At 40.1% G+C, this 16,349-nt stretch overlaps 5 protein-coding genes across 9 annotated transcripts; 2 read left to right on the top strand and 3 right to left on the bottom strand.

Annotated features, from left to right (window-relative positions):
- Positions 1-38: 38 nt before the first annotated feature.
- On the bottom strand, positions 39-14,266 carry LOC117781663. 2 transcript variants are annotated; one of them, XM_034618463.1, is made up of 3 exons: positions 14,263-14,266; positions 327-737; positions 39-191 (listed from the first exon to the last, which is right to left on the bottom strand). In XM_034618463.1, exon 2 carries the CDS (start codon positions 727-729, stop codon positions 352-354), a length of 378 nt encoding a protein of 125 aa, XP_034474354.1. In that variant the 5' UTR covers positions 730-737; positions 14,263-14,266; the 3' UTR covers positions 39-191; positions 327-351. The 2 variants fall into 2 exon arrangements, with proteins under 2 accessions (XP_034474354.1, XP_034474353.1); XM_034618462.1 differs by lacking the exon at positions 14,263-14,266 and having other exon boundaries at positions 327-869.
- Positions 954-8,538, bottom strand: LOC117781658 (probable phosphorylase b kinase regulatory subunit beta). Of its 4 annotated transcripts, XM_034618454.1 has the most exons (13): positions 8,399-8,538; positions 8,159-8,328; positions 6,539-6,891; positions 6,285-6,480; positions 6,074-6,225; positions 5,469-6,017; positions 5,050-5,076; positions 4,284-4,298; positions 3,345-3,449; positions 2,525-3,097; positions 1,849-2,465; positions 1,513-1,785; positions 954-1,449 (listed from the first exon to the last, which is right to left on the bottom strand). In XM_034618454.1, exons 1-13 carry the CDS (start codon positions 8,416-8,418, stop codon positions 1,164-1,166), a joined length of 3,336 nt encoding a protein of 1,111 aa, XP_034474345.1. In that variant the 5' UTR covers positions 8,419-8,538; the 3' UTR covers positions 954-1,163. The 4 variants fall into 4 exon arrangements, with proteins under 4 accessions (XP_034474345.1, XP_034474346.1, XP_034474347.1 ...); XM_034618455.1 differs by lacking the exon at positions 5,050-5,076; XM_034618456.1 differs by lacking the exons at positions 4,284-4,298; positions 5,050-5,076.
- LOC117781660 (EGF domain-specific O-linked N-acetylglucosamine transferase) lies at positions 9,062-11,086 on the top strand. The gene is made up of 3 exons (XM_034618458.1): positions 9,062-10,290; positions 10,350-10,567; positions 10,627-11,086. The coding sequence occupies exons 1-3, from the start codon at positions 9,307-9,309 to the stop codon at positions 10,994-10,996; spliced, it is 1,572 nt and encodes a 523-aa protein (XP_034474349.1). The 5' UTR covers positions 9,062-9,306; the 3' UTR covers positions 10,997-11,086.
- Positions 11,132-12,843, top strand: LOC117781661 (phosphatidylinositol-glycan biosynthesis class W protein). The gene is made up of 2 exons (XM_034618459.1): positions 11,132-12,111; positions 12,171-12,843. The coding sequence occupies exons 1-2, from the start codon at positions 11,217-11,219 to the stop codon at positions 12,824-12,826; spliced, it is 1,551 nt and encodes a 516-aa protein (XP_034474350.1). The 5' UTR covers positions 11,132-11,216; the 3' UTR covers positions 12,827-12,843.
- On the bottom strand, positions 13,236-14,264 carry LOC117781662. The gene has a single exon (XM_034618460.1). The coding sequence runs from the start codon at positions 14,197-14,199 to the stop codon at positions 13,390-13,392; it is 810 nt and encodes a 269-aa protein (XP_034474351.1). The 5' UTR covers positions 14,200-14,264; the 3' UTR covers positions 13,236-13,389.
- Positions 14,267-16,349: the final 2,083 nt, after the last annotated feature.

The following is a 16,349-nucleotide window of genomic DNA, read 5'->3' as shown; positions in this document are numbered from 1 at the left end:
CAAACAAGTTGTTCTGTTCAACCCCCTCTTGAGAATTAAACTCTAGCATAGGCAAGATGCTTTTTATTGTGAGATATCTTGTATTCAGTAGAACTGGATAGTTGCTCATGCACTATCTATAAGTTTAATTTATACCATTTCGACGCTACAGCTCCGCCTGTAATCCGTTTCATTAAATTTTAGCCGTATAGCTACAAAAATAAAAATACAAATATACCATTAAACCATTAATTTTTACGCAATTTAACTTCATTTAATAATTAAAAAATAAATCTATTTTATTTTTTACTGCTTAGAAAATAGCAAAAATATAAATTTAAATATACGTGTAGGCAAGTCTCCAGGATGAGCTCAGGTAATGCGCGTCGAGCAATTGCGATAGTGCGAAAACTTTTTCTCTGTTGTGTCCAAACTGGAGGCGCTCTCGTTGCTCTGCTGGCGACTGAATTTGACCGTTGGATAAACCTCTTCCCAGTGGGATTCGCTGCGACTGAGGACGCCACGTAGACGTGGTGCCGTACAGGAGCTTTCCGGTTTTGGAGTATCCATCGGTGTGACTTTGTCTGTGTTGACAGCAGCAGCTGGTAAAGGATTATTCAGCATATGTGTAACACTTTTGGATAGTCTGATAGATTGTATGCGATTGTATCCACTATTTGTTGGCTTATAGCGTTCTAGTTTATGCGTTAAGCGCGCCATTTCATTGCTCATCCACTCAGGTGCTCGCATTCCGTCAACTGTTCGAAACGTAGTAAACAGAGTGAAGAACAAACAATGGGCTTTTATAGATGTGAAGGTAATATAATAATCGATACGCCTTGGTTTGTCTGACATTGCATAAAGCGAGTTCAATAATATTGCAGGGGTTTCCCACCCTCAAATCGGTACTGACCTATTAACTAATCATTGACGGTAGATGTAACTATTTCGTTTTTTGCAATAAAGTATATATATAATATAATAGTATATAACATTCAATTAACAACTATGGCAAAGACAAGAAAATAAGAGTACACATACAATAAAAATAGTTAGAACAGGCTACAAATTCGAGCTACTTTGGATAGTTTAGTAAATTTATGTTTATCATATTTTTTGATTAGCCCCAAAGATGGGTCAACAACGAGGATATGCCAAACTGTGCTTTGAACATAGGCTCCGCCTTAGGACACCTTGCAGTTGTCATCATGCAAATGGTCGCCATCAAGCTGCACATCATCCTCGGTGGTGGAGAAGATGCCGCCCTGCAGCACTTTGTTAACGGCAGCACGTGCTAAATACCCTGTAGTTTCAGAGTAGGGCAACGAGTAGAAGGCTGTCAAATCCTCCTGCTTGTGTTCCGTCGACTGCGGCTGATGCTGTATGTTGTTATCCTTGCAGTACATGGCAAATGCTTCCGCAATTATGCCATCCAAGTCGAGCGCCTGCTTAAAGTGCAGTTCGGGATTGCTAAAAGCAAAATTAGATAAACATAAGTTATAGATATATCTTTCTAAAACATTGCTAACTTACCGATTTAGAATGGTGGCAACAATGCAAAGCAGCTCGACCGTAATCTGTCTTCTTTCGGGTCGATCAATGCAAATGAGCGTTTCCTCCACGAGCAAGTTGAATGATAATTCGCCGCGACTCATGCTTGTTAGTGTGGGCGTGGCAGGTAGATGATGACCCTGCGTCAAGATGCCCTGTGGTGTGCGTTGAAGAATCTCCCAGATCTTGTTATAAAAGTGCTTTGGCACGCGGCACAAACAGCCTTCCAACTGTCGGCGTTGTAGGGTTGTCAATCTAAAAGGAATCAATTAGTTGATAATCGAAATATAAATAACTAGAATTGACAGCTTCACTTACTTCTCCTCCACAGCCCACTCGCTAACCGTAAGCACCTTTTGCAGCAGAATGCGTACTTGGAACGGCGATAGATTGTCCACATCGATGCTCTGTTGTCCCGAAATTTGCAGATAGATGCGCATGGCCTCGAGTACCCAACCAATGCGGATTTTCAATATTCCACGGAACATGGACGGATTGGTGGCAATGAGACGGCCACAATATAAAACCACCTCCTGTTGAAGCACAGCCTGAATCACATTATATGGCTGTACGCTGGTATACATGACATTTTGAATCTCTGCCGGCGTCATTGGTTTATCGAACACGGTTTCTTTTTGGCCAATGATGCCAACGGTTAGTTCCTTGCCATTGACCAGCACAGTGGTAATGAACGGGCTGATGGAGTCCACAATGTGATGCAACAACGAGGAACAATAGCGCACGGCGCGCCAATAACGCAACGACCCAGCGCGATGATAAAGCTGCGTCAGAGCTGTGTTAACATTGAGACCATTCACTTCAAAGTGTGGTCCTTCACGGTTCAGTAGAATGCCCCACAGCTGGCAGAGGCAATAGATGGACTCAGTGTTGCGAAGGGCATTGATAATATCCGGCGTGGGTTGGCTGTCATAATGCTGTCAAAAAAATAAAGAAGTTAGTTGAAATTTGAGAGTGGGTCTATTGCTTGACTTACAGCAAAGGAGACCTTCTCCTCGACATAAGTGAGGGCCTTGGGCACATCTGTTAGTGATTGATAGCCAATATACTCGTGATTGATTTGCGAGAATGCATTCTCATTGTCGGTCAGATCGCTTTGGTTCATGAAATCCAAATGCTCGATGCAGGAGCTGCTGATGAGATTCTGCAGGCGACCAATGCGCACCTTCATACCATCGCAATAACCCTTCTTCAGCATGGCAAGCAGATCCAACATCTCCTTGAACTGCGGATCACGCATGTGCTCCTCTCTTATCAACAGACAAACTGTTGGTCTGCCCGAAAGTCGCCAATATTTTCCCACAAATTGCAGTTCCGTCTTGATGTCGTCGATTAGCAATGCCATATCGCGATATAAATAAAAGTCGGAAACCTCAAAGATCAATGGATAACAGAGCACGGTCATGCCGCAGATGCGATAAACTTTGCTGGTGCCCAGCGAACCAACTGGACGGGATGGACGACCCGACAATCCAACCTTGTTGTTAACACCCAGGTGCTGGTAGACTTTGATGAGCTCAGTGGAGCTCCAGATTTGCACAGGTTCCACCTAAAAAAGGAAAATTTAATGAATTAACAGCTAATACAGTAAAAGTTCTATTTTTTCATTTTAAATTCTTTTTTTTCGTTTATGAAATAAGTCACAGATAACTTTTATATTTAATTGAGCATATTTATTTTATATTTTGTAAAATAATAAAACGTAACACATTAATTGTTTTTGATTCCTTTTAATACCTAACTTTATTTTTATATTAATAGCTTTTATTTATAAAATTATCTAGATAATTACTCACCTCATGTGGCGTCTGGGTTTGTATGCCATAGGTGGCCATCATGGCCTGCAGCCTCATGGACTCGGCAATAAGCACAATTTGCACCACCAAATCTGTGGCAGTGCCCTGTAAGGATGCACAATACTGATCATTAGTATATACATAAAGTTAATAGGAAGAGATATCAGTTCAAAAAGTTAGAAAATGCATACAGCCAATTAAATACATTTAATTATAAGGGATTTGAAAATAACTAATCAAATGCAAAAACAATTGAAGGATAATGGGATGTAAGGTACAGGAAAGAGGTGGGCATGTAGAACATACAAGAGAAAAGGACTTTACACATGCCGGACACAAACAATAACACAAAGAGAAAAATAAACGTTAACAATTTTCAAAATATAACTTACAGCTAAGATAAGAAAAATAATGAAGGATTAAATTTTTAGTTAAGTTCAGGCATTACAAATAATAAAGTGACTCAAAATTTTTTCACAAATTAAAAATAAACTGTTGAAGTTGAATTTTTAAATTCTTTTGCCTTTAGCTGCCAATTTTTTTCCTTTACAATGCATAGAATAAACTTTTTAAACCTATCCTAATTACCTTCTTGGCATCCAGTATAAGGGGTATGCGTGGTCTCTAAATTCATTTTATTTTTAGTTTGGTTTCGGTTTTAGTAAAAAATAGCATATAACAATTGGCGATTAATTAGTAGGAACAGTTTCTGGGTCGCAATAGTTGAAAGTCTTTTGTTTAAGCGCTGCTACCCCGTAATTTGTAGATTTTAATTTTGAAAATAATAATTAATGATTTTTATTTAACTAACTATTAAGTGCTTGCTTGTAAAGGTTAGCTACAAACGGTTAAAAAGAATAGCAGGCCAAAAACAAAAAGGTAAATGAACTGAAAACTACGTTGAAGTAACCAAACATCTGGTAGTGATCCATTACTTACAGTGCCCGGTTTAGCCTATGTATATAGAGCGTGTGTAGGAACAAAATATGCAGTAGATTTATAGACAAGAAACAGTACCGAAAAGAGTAAAGAAAAAACTTTTGATTTAGATACAACAAATAAATAAGCAACAATTTGTTTGTACTTTTTGTCACTATATACAATTAAACAATAAACACGGACATAAAATAATTTAAAATAGTTTGCAACAAATATAAATAATTGTAAATTTGTACATTTATGTATGTGTGGTTGTGGGTAGGGTGTACTCCAGCAGAAAATTAAAGTTTGAAAATTTCAGCATTAACGAACTCCTTTTGGAATTAACATTTAGATTTACATCTTTTATTAATATGACTAAAAGTTTAATATATTAATATTTTTAAAGCATAACATTTAAGAGCCAACACCATGCCAATTCAGCAGTAACTGATTTTAAGAAGTACATTTCACTACAAAAATAATGAAAAGCATAACTTTCAGCAAAAAAAAAGTATTAGATAAGCCTTAGAACTTTTGTTTTACACTTGCTGATGTTTCCTGCTGGGTTGGATTTTCATAGTGTCAAGTCGATATATGTATATATAAGTGTGTGTGCGGGTGTGTGTGTTGCCAAACAATAATCAAATTTGCATTTAAATTGTGTTTAATGTGCCAAACATCTAAAAACAAAGTATATTTTTATATAAATAATAAAATAATTTTGAAAATGATCTTTTTAGATCAAATTAAATACGAATTTTTTTTGGGAATATCGATTACTTACTTTGTTTTTATCATCAATAGCTTTGCCCTGTTTTCAATATTGTATGCCAACCGATTAAAATATGTTTAGGATTTGGTTTTGTTTTTTTTTTATGGATTGGAGGTTTGGTATACCGTAGTATTTGGTAGTAGTATACGATGGTAGTAGAAAATGGACAAAATATATATATATAAAGACATTGTATTTAGTATTATAGAAGCGAATCAGTTCAATTAACCCATAAGAATGTAAAGATTAACTCAAGAAACATTACAATTACTTCGAATACCAATTGAACAGCGAACGCAGACACACACAGCACATAGAGAAACGCAGCATCGGCGTCGGCAGTTAAGCTGGGACTTTTGCTGAGACATTTCTCAGTAAATCAGTCAATTATTATATGGTTATTGTTTTCCCCGGTTCCAAAGGAAACTCACCTGAAAGGCTGAATAGCGACCAGCTCGCCTGGGTCGATTATAACTTGGCAAATAGCGACGTATGGGATCCAATTCGTTGATATGCAGCAACCCTGCAGTCAGCAGCTGTGCAATAATGAAGAAGGATTGGCCCCAAAGGAAGAGGGATTGCGAGGGGGCACGCATATAGGAGCCATCGCCATCGGGCGCATAGTACATGGTGACCACGGGATCACCATTGACATCGGTACGCAAGCAGCGCCGCAATTCGTTCTGATACTCTTCAATCTGTTCGTTGTTATTCTTAAAGACACCATCGATAATCATCGTTATGAAGAACAGCGGCCATTCACATTCGAGACCCTCGAACTCCTTTAGCTCGCCTCCCTGATAATATCGACGTGTCTTGTCCTCTGTTTTGCTGAGGAAACCATCGCGAGTGAAACGTTTGAAGCCCATTTTACAGCGCAGACGATTAACAACATTCTGTTTGGTCTGCTCCACTAAACGATCCTCATGCGAGGCAAAGGCCGGGAAAGAAAGCGTCAACAAGAGGGAAGCATCCACGCCCTGTAAACGAGAAAGTGTTTATATTCACAATGATATTTACATCTTGTTTTACGCACCTTGGAGCTGGATTCACGTGGCAGCATTGTCTCGAAGATGCTGCGATTACGGTTGTGTGCATCAATGTCCACGTAGACAACGCTCCAGGAGGCACCTTTCTCGCCAAACAAATTGCAGCCATTAATGGCCTCCAAAGCTGATTTGGCCATGCCTGTAGAAGAATACATTGGTAACAACAAAAAAAATATATGTAATCCAGACTAGACTTGCCTATGGAAGAGGCATGTATCTCCGGTGTGCCGTTGTTGTACTTGGAGCCACGTTCCCACATGCCAAAGTCTGGTGTGCGATATGCACGCTCCACGTAGTAGACAAGATTCTGGACAAAGGCCACCTCATCGTGTGTGTAAATGATTTGCAATCCTGAGGTGATCATCTGCACCAGGAAAAGCAGATAAAGTGACACCTGTAAAATAGAAACATGTGTGATTAAATGAACCGGGATAAAGATTATCCCTACTCACGCAATCAATTTGTAGATGATTGTAGAACTCATCTGGATAGATCTTTTCGCCCGTGTGCAATTGAAATTTGCTGTGCAACGCATGTTGATTGGATTGTCGCTGCTTGAAGAGCTCAACGCGGGATGCTTGCTTCACCCAGCACTCCAGAATGCCGCGCATGCACTTGACCGTGCTCTGGCCAAGCTCATAAGATTTGCCACGATCATCATCAATGCGTCTGTAGGCCTGATACAAACTCCATACGGCGGCAGCACAGTAAACACTGTCACGTACTGAACCCACCACTTGATCGGTGCTCATCACCGGAAACAGACCAGTGATGGGGCTCTGATAACGCAACAGCTGACGTTTGACTAAAATGTGATTAAGGTAATAATTAACAATCGTTTGTAAATATTACATAAGAACTAAAATTATCAATGTAGAAATCAATATATCCATTTAAAAGTGCGAGATATTTGCCTAAATTAATAGAAAAGCCAACATTCGAGCAAACCCGACTGAAAAATACCCTGCACTTATTTATTGAAGCAGTCAAATTAAAAATAGAAATAATACGAATATTATTTAAAACAGGGAATCAAACCGAAACAAATATAGGTTACGGCTTCGGTACGTCCCGAAATAACTATTTCTGTATAAGGTTCTATTTCAGTTTTTTTCTTTCGATTCCGGTATCAGTACCACTACGTAACGGTACAGCAAATCAATTTTGAAACATTTTAAAATTTTAAGTTGTCGTTTTGTAATAAATATGACATCAAAATAAACAGACCTAGGACCAAAAACTTTTTTTGACCGAATTAAAAAAAATATTTGAATGCAGAATGTATTTAGAGGCCAAATCATGATCAAAATGACATGAAAATTGGTTCAGTTTTGATCAAGTTATGACAGTTTGAAGTTGGTCAACTCTTTGACCTAGCAACTTTACCACAACCGTACCGGTACAAACGTTTCGGTATTCGATTCTTGACAGTGAGTTTTCATTCGGTTACGGTTTCAGTTCCGGTACTAAAAGTGAAACGGTTAGTTTCGTTTAACGGTTCCGGTGTTATTCCCTGATTTAAAATTATATTACAAATACGGGCATTTCACTGCTGACAAACTTATTTGCTTATTTTAATAGAAAAACCTAAAGTCGAGCGAACATAACTGAAAAATACCCTACACTAGTTTTGTAAGAAAAGCTAATTAAAAATTAAAATAAGACGAATATTATTTAAAAGTTAATAACAAATTCCATTTCCGACAAACTAAAAATACCCTTGCACATTTCAAGTACAGAGTCTAAAAACGAGATTGGCAAGTGTCATGTGCAACAAGCACATGTTGCGGCTTGTTGACAAATGAATGCAAATAAACAAAAGCCAAATATTGAGAAGCTTTTGTTTGCCACGGAGAGCGAAAGAATGCGGAAGAGAGAGAGAGAGAGAGAGACAGAGAGATGAGCGAGAGTAAGACAGACAAAGAGTTTAATCAAGCAAACAACTGCCGATATTTTGCGACTGTTTTAAAAATAGAAATGCGACGACGCAGCTTCAATTGTTGCTAAATTGGCTGCCCTAGACAGTTGCCGCCAAGGTTATATAAAGGATTGCAGGCCGCATTGCAACATACCAATGCCATAGTAAATGTCCAGCTGCTTTACGGTATCCTCGTAGTTGATTGTCTTTAGAAATTGATCCAGGTTGATGTCCTCCAGGCTATTGTGCCGCCCACTTGTCGATATGCCACTGTCTGTGCCTCCCGCAGCGCTTCCGCCTGGCGTCGTAACTAATAGACCGAGTCTGTAGGGTGAAACGTTGATGACATTTTAGTTACACTCTTGAAATAATTGTATATATGTAGATTACGCACGATTTCGGCACATTACGCATTTTAGTTGGTGTCAATTGAACGCGTTGTGTTGTTTTAATTACCAGCAATCATTGAAAAATGTATACGGAGAGTGAAAAATGAAAATATTATACCCTTCAAGAGTCAAACGCGTAATGCAATGATGAGACCAGCTGTTGCCAACTTGGATATTTTATAGCTAGTTCTGGCTATTTTCAGAGTTTGTTTTCTTGAAAAATTTGAAAATTGATATTAGCTGGAAATCTGGCTATTTTAATATATATGTTTAGCTAAGTTTTGCTACTAATATTTTTGGAAAAACTGTGCAAAAGTGCCACAATAACAAATTTAACAGAAACAGCTATTGTTCCCTCTAAAAACTTGCCAGCACTGGTTTGGAAGAATGACACCAGGTGCGCAGGCTGCCACCCTGTTTAAAATCCAGATATGTTCTTGTTCTAATATAATCAAAATGAAGATTTGGTTGCGCCCAAGAAAATTCACCTAAACTGGAATTTATCTTAATATTGAAGATAGAATTTTAATTTTTTTTGAGAATTTATATATACAATTAGTGTAACAATCTGTTGCGCAACCTTGTAAACTTGTTACTATATGCACTGTCGAGTCACCCTGTGGTTTAGCGTATGAACAGCTGTGAATAACAGCTGCTCGCTCAAAGCAGGTTTTTTTTTATATGATGTCGCACCTTTTGAGGAACGACAGGCAGCTGCTGTCGGTGTCGTTGAATTAACTAAATCATAATCATCATCTATCAGCGAGCCAGTGAGATCATCGACAAAGCCACGACCAGCCACTGCCATTGTTGGCCGTGAAAATGCTGAAAATGTAAACCGCAATTCGTTTAGAAAGTGTGTGTGTGAGCGAGCGAACGAAGTACTTAAATTAATACTAAGCATAGTCTTGGGATGATGCTGCAACTGTTAATACTCAAGGCGCTGCTTGCGCTGCAGCTGATCTCGAGTTCGAGTCTTGCTGAAACGAAGCCAGAAGTAAAACATACGCTGACATTGCCAAATCTACCGTCCGATCATCTCATACGCTACCTCAACACATTTCCCATGCTGAAGGGACAGCTGGCAGGGAATGCGACGACCAGAAGGGAATCTCACGCCTGCTGGGGACACGAGCGTAATTGCAGTCCAGAGGCGCGTTTCCAGACACCCCATTGTCCGGGCGATCACACCGGCTGGGTGCAAAGCAAGGAGGCACAGGTGCAGACCTTCTATTACCAGGCCGACTTTGGTTACATTCAACAGCAGCTTTCGGAGCTGACGCCCCAATGTATGCCCAAATACTTGACCGACTCATCGCTGGAATGCACACGCTATCTGCGCTTCTGTCGTGGTCGCAATCTACTCGTCGATCTGCGGGATGTGGCCAAGCGCAAGGAGCGTATTCGCTATCACATGGATGTGCTGAGTCCCGGCCAGATTTTGGGTCATTGTGGGCTCAATAGAACGCGTCTCAATGCTGAAATGGATCACATTGGATCGGCACTGCAATCCTGGGGCCCGGAGCTACGTAATTTCGATGTGTTGTCTCATCCCGTGCTGGAGAGCGGCGCCTGCGACCTGGTTGTTAATGCACCCACATTCATTATGAAAATCGATGCCACCTACAATATGTATCATCATTTCTGTGACTTCTTTAATTTGTACGCCTCGCTGTTTGTCAATCAATCGCATCCGGCTGCCTTCAATACGGATGTGCAGATATTGATATGGGAGACATATCCATATGATTCTCCCTTTCGCGACACATTCAAGGCCTTCACTCAGCGCCAGGTCTGGACACTGAGCGATGTCCAGGGAAAGCGTGTCTGTTTCCGGAACGTTGTGCTCCCGCTGCTGCCACGCATGATCTTTGGACTCTTTTACAATACTCCCATTGTAAGTAGATTGAGTTAAGTCAACTCTCATGGATTGTAACTCCTATAGTGTCTTTGCAGATCCAGGGTTGTTCCAACAGCGGTTTATTCCGCGCCTTCTCCGAGTTTATTCTCCATCGCCTGCAGATTCCGTATCATCCTCCGCTGGCACAACGCAAACTGCGCATAACTTACCTATCACGTCGCACAAAGTACAGGCAGGTGCTGAACGAGGACGCCCTGCTGGACCAGTTGGATGCCAACGAGGACTACGTGGTGCAACGTGTCTCCTATGAACGGTAACAAATATACACTTCCATCTTTTTACCTTTATTTGATTTTCTCATTATTAACACAGCCTTTCGTTCACCGAGCAATTGGCCATCACACGGAACAGTGACATCCTAATTGGAATGCATGGCGCTGGCTTGACGCACTTGCTCTTTTTACCCAACTGGGCATGCATTTTTGAGTTGTACAACTGTGAGGATCCTAATTGCTACAAGGATTTAGCTCGTCTGCGTGGCGTTCACTATGTGACCTGGGAACAAGCCGATTTGGTCCATCCGCAGGACCAAGGACATCATCCCGAGGGAGGCGCTCACGCCAAGTTTACAAATTATCGCTTTGATCCCATTGAGTTTGGACGACTGGTGGCTCAAGCGGCTAACCAAGTGCGAGTGCACAAAGACTTCCCACAGTCAATGACACAGCACGATGAGCTTTAGATTAGTTATAGCGCTTGTGATTTCAATTACCCAATGCATTTATTTAAGCACATAGATTTATTCAAAAATAAACCGACAGTATCGAAAGAAGTAAATCGATATCGATAACAGTAGACGTGGCAGTGTGGCAACGCTAACAAAACAGCTGTGTTTGTTTACTTCACGTAGTGTGCAACGGGACTTGGCGCATCAAATTGGAATTTCCTTCAACGTTAGGACTATGAGCTGGCCGGGATTAGATATTGGATCCACTCCTGGCAAGGGCTACTACTACGATGTGTACAATTCAGCGGACAAATGTGTGCTTTCTGCGCCGCTTCACATATTTCAAAGCTACCTGGTCAACGTTGGTTGGACGCCGATTGTGGACTTGGACTTGGTGGAAGTGGTGGAATATAGGGCGGATAAAAAGTCCTGGCAATCTGTGCAAAGTAGTGTGCGTAGCTTTTTGATGGTAATGCCCATCTTGTTAGGTTTCACACTGTCTCAGTTGCTCTGCCAACATTTATCCTTGAATTCTACGCGTCGCTTCTTGTTGGAGTTCCTGCTAATTGCTGTGCCCACTGTTTGTAATATGGGGTTGACCACCCAGTATAATTGTATTTATGCTGCATTAGTTGCCGCGCATATTGTCTTCCAGCTGTGGCGCTCAGGTGTTTGGTCAAGGTCTGCAGCTGAGACGACGGATTACATCTTCAAAGTGGGCAGACGTCCAATTGTCTTCACATTGATCCGTGCCACAGCCTATGTAGGAACTGGTGCCGCCATCCTTGCCATTGACTTCAAACAGTTTCTAGTGAGCAATGGCAAAAGCCGAGATTTCGGTGCTACCATTATGGATGTGGGCATTGGCTTGTTTGTGGTAACAATGGGATTAGTATCGCAACGTGCACGGCACTTGGATGATGTGAAAAAGTTACCCAAAGCAGTATTGCCATTGCTGGTACTTGGCTTGGCTCGTACTGTTGTCATCACCATGATCGACTATCATCAGGATGAGAGGGAATACGGCAAGCATTTGAATGCGTTCTTCACGCTGGGATTAACCAAGCTCTTTGGCAGTCTTTGCACTTTGTTAGCTCCATCCGATAAGCAACTGCTGCCATTGAGTTTAGGTAAGATGAAGTACTCTAATTAAGCGATTTTAAATCATGATTTACTTCATTATTAACAGGTATTCTAGGCCTACACGAGCTGATCTTACAACTGGGACTCTCCGAGTATATCATGTTAACTGCGGATCGTAAGGGCTTCCTCGACTCCAATCGTGAGGGCTTGAGTGCTCTGCCTGGTTGCATATCACTCTATTTGCTCAGCATTTACTTGGCCAAATGGTATACGTCCAAGGATCAACTTAACTATACACAATTCTTTGCCAAGCTGTGTCACATGCTGATCTACACCATCACTGGCTGGATATTAGTCACTATCTGTGCTTTCACTTGTGGCATAGCGCGAGTTACCTTTAATACGGGCTATATCATTTGGTTATTCAGCATCTGTGTGACATTGATGCTTCTCTATGCATTCCTATTTGAGTTCGCCTTGGTGTCTGCAAGACAAAATACTATTCAGATTCCAGATTCTATCAAATCTCCGTCTCAGGTTGCTCAGAGTAAATCTACTGATTTGCCCGTCATTGTGGAGTCACTAAATATGAATGGACTAACCCATTTCATGATCTCAAACTTTCTGACGGGTTTTATCAACATGACGCTGGAGCCTAAACAACGCAACTCTGTAGAAAGTATAATCATTTTGACGCTTTATATGCTGTCTACTGCATGTATAGTCTATGTTCTGTTTCGTAAGAAGATCCGTATAGCTTAAAGCTGTGAATATTTGAATTTTTTTTTTGGTTTTTCTATATCTATTCACATAAGTCAAAAGTTGTGTACATACATCGATTATGATCTGAGCCATGTACTGAATTTTTCTATTTGAGTCAATAACTATTAATATTAATTATAATTAAATGCCACCCGTTAGGTTTAAATTTTTGAATTGAACTTAGTTTAAAACACTCCTTTCTTATAAACAGAGAAAAATTCAACCTTTGTAATTTTTTTAATTATTATAAATAAACTTTATAACAGTAGCTTTAATAGCTAATAACTTTTGTCACGGAGATGGGCACTGTTATCATTTTTCTGTGTATATGTTTATATATTGCTGTAAATCTACTATAAACCACTCCAGTTAATTTCCAATCTGGAGACTTTAAAAAATATGTAAAATAAGAGACAAGTTTTTAAAATTACAGATTCACATGATTATTATTAAAATATTTCACATAACATAAGTAAAAAATGGATACTTATTTATAAATGAACACACAAAAATTTCGCATTTGTTCATACAATTTAAAATATCTGTTGAGATAAATGACTAACCTATTCCGCCAAATTGGATGAGATTGTTTCGAAAGGCATCACGTGGCCATTGGGCAAAACGAGAAAGACAATGACTGGTTGTTTGGGACCGGACATTTTCCAGGGCTTCTTGTTGGTGTTGGAGTTTTGATAAACTTCGTATACCTTGGAGCCATTTTCCGAGTGCACCAGACGCGTCCAAACCCAACGCTGATGCTTGTCAAGAGAGTTGGCAGATAGCTTATCTGTGAGCCTGCGACACGCCAAGGAGCAGGTGGAGAGGGATTGTTTCATGCGAGTCGATATCGAAGGTCCGCCGGATTTAATGCGGTTGTCCACTACGGGATGGGCAAAGTCCACGCGTGGTGTACGCGGACGTGAATTGCAAGCCGGTATTGTCACCTTCTGTATCGTTGACTTCAATCTAAGGCTCGATGTTTTAGGTAATGTGAAGTCTCCGACGCTGTTCTTCGACTTGGCTGTGGTGTATTTGCTGATGCTGCTGTTGCTGCTGCACTTGGAGACGTCAATTTTACCCATGAGGCTGCAGGTCGAAGTGCTGCTGGCCACTGTACACGGCGGAGCAGGGATTGATGCTGGAGAAGCACTCTCCTTTTCCTGGACTGTGGAAGACGAGCATGTCAATTCCAGTTGATGCAGAATCTTAGTTGCACCCAAATAGTAGAGAACTCGATCGAGGGCCAGCATTATAACCTCATCCGGATACGGACCCATGGCATAACAAAGTGGGCCGACATCGTCTGGCTGGTTGCAACAGGCGACGGCTTGTGGCATGCTACTGCATCCAGTCTGACCGAGTTGACAGCTCATTAAAGAGATTTCACTGCTGTCTTCTCTGTTTTTTGCAATTGAAAATCTTGTGGAATTTAATACGTTCGGAAGAACTTGCCTGAAATCTATGAATGTCACAATAAATTTGTAGACCTGAGCTGCTTTTCTAGAGAAAACAAGTAAGTAAGCTTTTGTCTAGTGTGCTTAACTACGAAATACCCAGCGCTTACATCTTAAGATACCAAAATCGGTCTTTGCCATTTATCATGTTATATGTTAAGTCTATCATATATTTAAATAAGTTAAATATTTTTTATTTAAAGCAATCTTTAACACCAACATATGTGCATGTTTTTTTTGATGCTTTCTGACTTTGATCTTTGTTTTCAACTTAAATACATATCCACAAACGTATTATACCCTCAGCACAGAGTATAACAAAAAGAGAGACACCAAAGTGGGGGCACCAATAATGTCCAGTTAAGCACACTTGGACTCCCCGCTGGCAGATGTCAAAGGTGCGATATCCGGCTTAACGCTCGACGTCTTGACTCGAAGCGCGAAGGCGTCACAAAAGATAAGATTTCTATTAAGGAAATGACAGAAATTGTGCGCTTTGTGTGCAAAGGTCCTTGTGTGGAGACTGTGCGAGGATATTTAATTTAATAGCCCAAACAAAGCGACAACCAAGGAGCTGATGAACGCTCAAGGATTGGAATTGAGAATGAAGCGCAAATGACCAGCAAAAAAATAGGCCGAGAAAGGGAATACAAATAGAGTCTTACAGCTTTGTCATTAAACATATACCTTAACTAAGGAAAGGTCATTTCAGTCTCATTCTTCATGGCCATATTTTTATTTCAGCATTGTTCGTCCAATGTAATTACAGCAACAGTTTCCGCTGTCCTGTTCGTCCTGATGCGCATTTAATGTCATTTCCTGGCTCAGGACGACGCTCAGTGCTATCTGATTTGGGAGCGCAAATGCAATTTCCTGCAAGCGCAACCCTTTCAGCTTGACAATTTACTCTAATATATTGAGTTAATAGTTTCATATTCAACAGCGGCAGAGAAAGATGTACAGTGGGGGAGGGGGCGTGGTTGCACATGAAGGGTGTCTAGAGTTGAGCCCACCTGTTCGCATTGGGGGTGACTTCCTCGTTGGCTTTGATGACAGATTATTTTCATAGCAAAGCGTAGGCAATGTACAGTGGAACGTTGTGGCAAATTTCCATTAATAATATACTCATAAATATATTTACAAACTAAAAATGTAATCAAAGAACTTAGTTTTTGATATATTTTTTGTAATAGTGCATTTAGAATTCGTTTTGGAGTCTTACAAAAATAGGTTAACTGTGAGAGCAATATCTACTTATATTTTCTGATTATTTTTAAGCAAACTTAGAAAATTTTTTGATAATTTAATCCATACAAATGTCCCTATTACATGAATGTCAAAATATTTATTTTTGTCATGTTTTTCAGTTTAAGGACCCATAGTGCGACAGCGATGTCCATTTGGCCATCACGTGCCGAACAACAGCAAAAAAAGGCAAGTAAAAATTATGAATGTTAATTATTACGCATTTTGTATGTTTGTTCAACATGACAAAGAAAGGGAAAGGACACGGATATGGGAGCCAACTGATTGATGTGACCAACAACAATCAGTCGAAACATTCGTTTGTCAGTTGCCAATTTACTGACTTTGTAGTATTTTCCTGCTGCAAATCGGATTTCATTCAGATTGCTTTTGCTTTGCTTTTATAATAAAAAAGAAGTAAAATGAGAAAAAATATGAATGTGTGAGTGTGTTGCGAATTGTATGCATATGCATGAGTATGAGTACTTGTGTGAGTGCATGGGAGTCTCAATCACTGTGAAGAGGCTTAGTGCGCACCCAAGGGAAATCGCTTAAGCCGTTCATAATGAGTATTATGACTGACTGTCTACATGCATGGTTGACTTGGGCTTGGTTCAGTTTCGGTTTGCTTTCGTTTTCAACCAGTAAGCTTTTCTTTCCTTTGGCGACCATTCAAAGGCCGCGCAAATATCCAAAACAAAAATAAAAGCATATTTTTTTTGGAATAGGCAATGATCTACCGCTCATTTTATTGTTTTCTAAACCTTCATAATATGCAAAAGTGCTGTACGAATTTATATTTAGATCCATTTAAAATATGAAAT

The sequence above is a fragment of the Drosophila innubila genome, assembly GCF_004354385.1.
Source record: "Drosophila innubila isolate TH190305 chromosome 2L unlocalized genomic scaffold, UK_Dinn_1.0 4_B_2L, whole genome shotgun sequence".
In the NCBI taxonomy this organism is placed as follows: domain Eukaryota; kingdom Metazoa; phylum Arthropoda; class Insecta; order Diptera; family Drosophilidae; genus Drosophila; species Drosophila innubila.
The sequence above is the reverse complement of the archived record's forward strand: the minus strand, read 5'-3'. Positions and strand labels throughout refer to the sequence as shown.

Excerpts from the sequence above, each read along its gene's own strand:
- LOC117781661 (XM_034618459.1), top strand. The coding sequence starts at position 11,217 with ATGAGCTGGCCGGGATTAGATATTGGATCCACTCCTGGCAAGGGCTAC. Across the intron at positions 12,112-12,170 it reads ACTGCTGCCATTGAGTTTAG|GTATTCTAGGCCTACACGAG; the intron begins GTAAGATGAAGT and ends CATTATTAACAG.
- LOC117781663 (XM_034618462.1), bottom strand. The coding sequence starts at position 834 with ATGTCAGACAAACCAAGGCGTATCGATTATTATATTACCTTCACATCT.
- LOC117781662 (XM_034618460.1), bottom strand. The coding sequence starts at position 14,199 with ATGAGCTGTCAACTCGGTCAGACTGGATGCAGTAGCATGCCACAAGCC.
- LOC117781660 (XM_034618458.1), top strand. The coding sequence starts at position 9,307 with ATGATGCTGCAACTGTTAATACTCAAGGCGCTGCTTGCGCTGCAGCTG. Across the intron at positions 10,291-10,349 it reads TCTTTTACAATACTCCCATT|ATCCAGGGTTGTTCCAACAG; the intron begins GTAAGTAGATTG and ends GTGTCTTTGCAG. Across the intron at positions 10,568-10,626 it reads CAACGTGTCTCCTATGAACG|CCTTTCGTTCACCGAGCAAT; the intron begins GTAACAAATATA and ends TTATTAACACAG.
- LOC117781658 (XM_034618454.1), bottom strand. The coding sequence starts at position 8,418 with ATGCGTAATGTGCCGAAATC. Across the intron at positions 8,329-8,398 it reads ATGCGTAATGTGCCGAAATC|ACTCGGTCTATTAGTTACGA; the intron begins GTGCGTAATCTA and ends TTCACCCTACAG. Across the intron at positions 2,466-2,524 it reads AGGAGAAGGTCTCCTTTGCT|CATTATGACAGCCAACCCAC; the intron begins GTAAGTCAAGCA and ends TTTTTTTGACAG.